Raw genomic sequence first — 3,074 nt, 5'->3', positions numbered from 1 at the left:
CTCCTTTTTGTTTTGGCAGTCGATTGGGCAGCAAACGTTCCTTGCGAGGAACTGAAGGGAAAGAAAAGACTAAAACTTCCGATCATGAGGACGCCTTCTAGAGTGTATCCAGACTACAATGAAATCTTGGCTGCTCAACTGAGGGACGCAAACTTCGGCCCTTCGGTGAACACGGATGGGACGGGTAGCGCAGTTGCGGACACATCGATCGATCGGGCGCCAGCGCCGGTGATCGTTACAGTTGATTCTGGCGTTGAGGGATCCGTTGACATTCGTCCGCCGAAGAAAAAGAGAAAGAGGACTAAGTCTTCCAAAGAGGTGACAGCTGATCCTCCTTTGGATGGAGATGAAACAGAAGCTGCTCAAACGCAACTCAAACCAATGGGTGGTGACGAGGTGGAGGAAGGTGATGAAGTTGCTCCCATAGAGGATTCTACAGGTCCGCGCGGAGATGAGTCTTCGGGGGGGGGGGGGGACCCGGGAGCCTGGTGAGGTGACTCGTCCGATCAACGGTGGGATGCAGACGACTCTATCTGTTTCTGAGTTTGCGTTTCCAGACAAATTTTCTGAATCAATTCGTGCGGATGCGAAGGTAGGCGTTTGTCTGTGGGATTGTGTTTGATTGCTTACTTATTTTGTTCCTTTGGGTGACGATCTTCTTATCATCGATTGATCCTTTTCTTTTTGTTGGCTTTCTCTTGGTCTAGGCTGCTGCTCGGAAGAATGCTCTCGTGATGGAGTACGAAAAAGCTTTGCAGAAGATGACGTTGGACCTTAAGGAAGCGGAAGAGACGATCAAGATAAAAGAGGCTGGGCTTGAAGCGGCTAGAAAGGAGAAGCACGATAGGGATAAGGAGTTGGCCGCTGAGCGAGGTCGCTATTCCCGCAAGCGTCGGCAAGCGATCCAGACGGCCGCGGATCTTGAGGAGGAGTTAGAGACCGCCCGGAGCACAATTTCTCGGCTAGAGGCGGAGAAGGTCGAGGAGCTTGAGAAGACGAAGAGAGCGATGGATCGCATGAGACAATCTCGCAATCGCGAGCTTTTATCCGAGAGAAGTTGCGTGGTTTCTGCGGCTAATAGGCGTTTTGACAAATTTTGGAAGTATATTGCCGATCGAGATGAAAAGGAGGAGAAGCGTCTACTCCACGGTACGGCTCTTGGAACCTTGGACGCGTTGAGTTTATTGGAGACAAAGGGACTGTCTGTCCCGCAACAACTGAAAGATCTTTTGACTGCTAACGAGGAGAAGTTCAAGAAAGAGGTAGAAAACGTTAGTGTTGAAGTTATCACGGAGCACGATCTTGCTCTCTCACCTCCTCGTAGGGACTTGCTTCCTTATGGGAACCAATTTGGGTCAACCTTCGGCACCGTTGATTCTGATTCTGCGACGGCTCTTCGATCTCCTGTCCTTTGTGGTGAGAGTTCGACCGCTGCTTTGGATCCGGCCGTTGCCTGTCGATCGGCGGCTGTCACGTCCGATGGTCGTGCGGTTACTCAGGACAGTCTTGGGGTTTCTGCGCCTGCGGGGGTCGCGGAAGCAGGAAGTGTTGTTTCGTCGGAAGTAGCCATTGAAGAATAGCCTTCAAGGGTTGATCGTGCTACCTTGTTGTTGTTTTACTACTTATGTTTTTTTTTTAATTATTTAGCACCTTTTGTTATGGCCTCTGAGCTCTGTCTCTTGTTTGGTCGGCCGCTTGCTGTTGCATTTGGTCTGGAACCGTTGTTGTATCTTTTGGATCTTCTTTATTCTCCTAGTTTCAGACGCTCTCCCCTGAAATTCTATGTAATGTGTTAGCTCAGCTTCTTGTGATGGAGATGTGATGACATTTTCGATCCGAAATGGTTCGTGTCAAGGTCATGTGTGCATCTTTTTTACAAAGAGAAGATTAGCCTTTGGAGTAAGGCTGCTAGAGAAGCGACTATGACTAGTTGCGAGCAATGTGCGAACTTGTCTTAGGATCGAAAAGAATTTTGGCGCAGTGAGCCTATTGATCTTCGAACTTAAGCTCGAGCTTCTTGCTGGCCGACGTGTATATATGATCTCTGGCTTCTTTGACCGTCGAGCAAATAATGGGGCTTTAAACCCGTGAGAAGCTTCCGTTGATGGGGCTGCGAGAAGCTTCCGTTCGCGCCATGTCTTTGGTGAGTACTCCAATTAGGTGACTTTGGCTTCAAAAATGGAGGACCGAGAAGCTCCTGTTGATGGGGCTTTATCACGGATTTGCCATTGATGCTGATGGCGAGTCCGGACCGTGTGATGTATAGTCATCCGAGTCGATCAGAAATGACATACAAGCGTTCACGCGGTGTCTTTGGTGAGGACTCCAACTTATGTATATGGGTTTTTTGTTTGTTTGGAGTATGGCTGGACCTGATGACAGGCTGCCTACGTACCCCTGGTAAAGGGATCAAGCCAATCGTAGTTCGATTTGACCGAATGGCGTCTTGGTCATTTACCATAAGTTAAGGCAAAAGTGACGAAAACGTGCTCATTCGGTGTTTGGACAGAAGTGACGTGGTGTCATCTGTCTGGAGCTGGGCGAAAGTGACGTATTGTCATTCGTTCGGCTCTAAGCGAAAGTGACGGTAAGGTCATTCGCTCCTTTTTTTTTTTTTTGGGAGACGGTTAGATGAGGTACTTCCGAAGGTTGGCGGCGTTCCACGCTCGTGGCACTGGGTCGCCGGTGGAGGTTTCCAATCGATAGACACCAGGCTTAACGATCTCGACTATCTTGTATGGTCCTTCCCAGTTTGTCCCCAACTTGCCGGCCTTCCATTCTTTCGTGTTTTCGAATACTTTGCGGAGGACTTGGTCGTTGAGTTCTAACGGTCGAGCGCGAACCTTCTTGTTGTAATAAGATTCGGCCAGGTGTTGGTAGTTCTGGATTCGGAGCAGCGCATGGTCTCTTCGTTCTTCGATTGCGTCCAAGGCATCAAATAGCATTTCTCTGTTGAGTTTCTCGTTCTGCGGCATCTTCGATTGGCGAAGACTTGTAACGTTGACTTCCGCCGGAGCCATAGCCCCGACTCCGTATGCCAGAGAAAATGGTGTTTGACCGGTCGCACTTCGTAG

General features: G+C 49.4%; 1 protein-coding gene across 1 annotated transcript; it reads left to right on the top strand.

The window, feature by feature from the left end:
• Positions 1–388: 388 nt before the first annotated feature.
• On the top strand, positions 389–1,639 carry LOC103848235. Its single transcript, XM_033287683.1, has 2 exons — positions 389–592; positions 708–1,639. The coding sequence occupies exons 1-2, from the start codon at positions 452–454 to the stop codon at positions 1,578–1,580; spliced, it is 1,014 nt and encodes a 337-aa protein (XP_033143574.1). The 5' UTR covers positions 389–451; the 3' UTR covers positions 1,581–1,639.
• The last annotated feature ends 1,435 nt before the right edge of the window (positions 1,640–3,074 follow it).

This window comes from Brassica rapa, chromosome A03, assembly GCF_000309985.2.
Source record: "Brassica rapa cultivar Chiifu-401-42 chromosome A03, CAAS_Brap_v3.01, whole genome shotgun sequence".
Classification (NCBI taxonomy): Eukaryota; Viridiplantae; Streptophyta; class Magnoliopsida; order Brassicales; family Brassicaceae; genus Brassica; species Brassica rapa.
The sequence above is the reverse complement of the archived record's forward strand: the minus strand, read 5'-3'. Positions and strand labels throughout refer to the sequence as shown.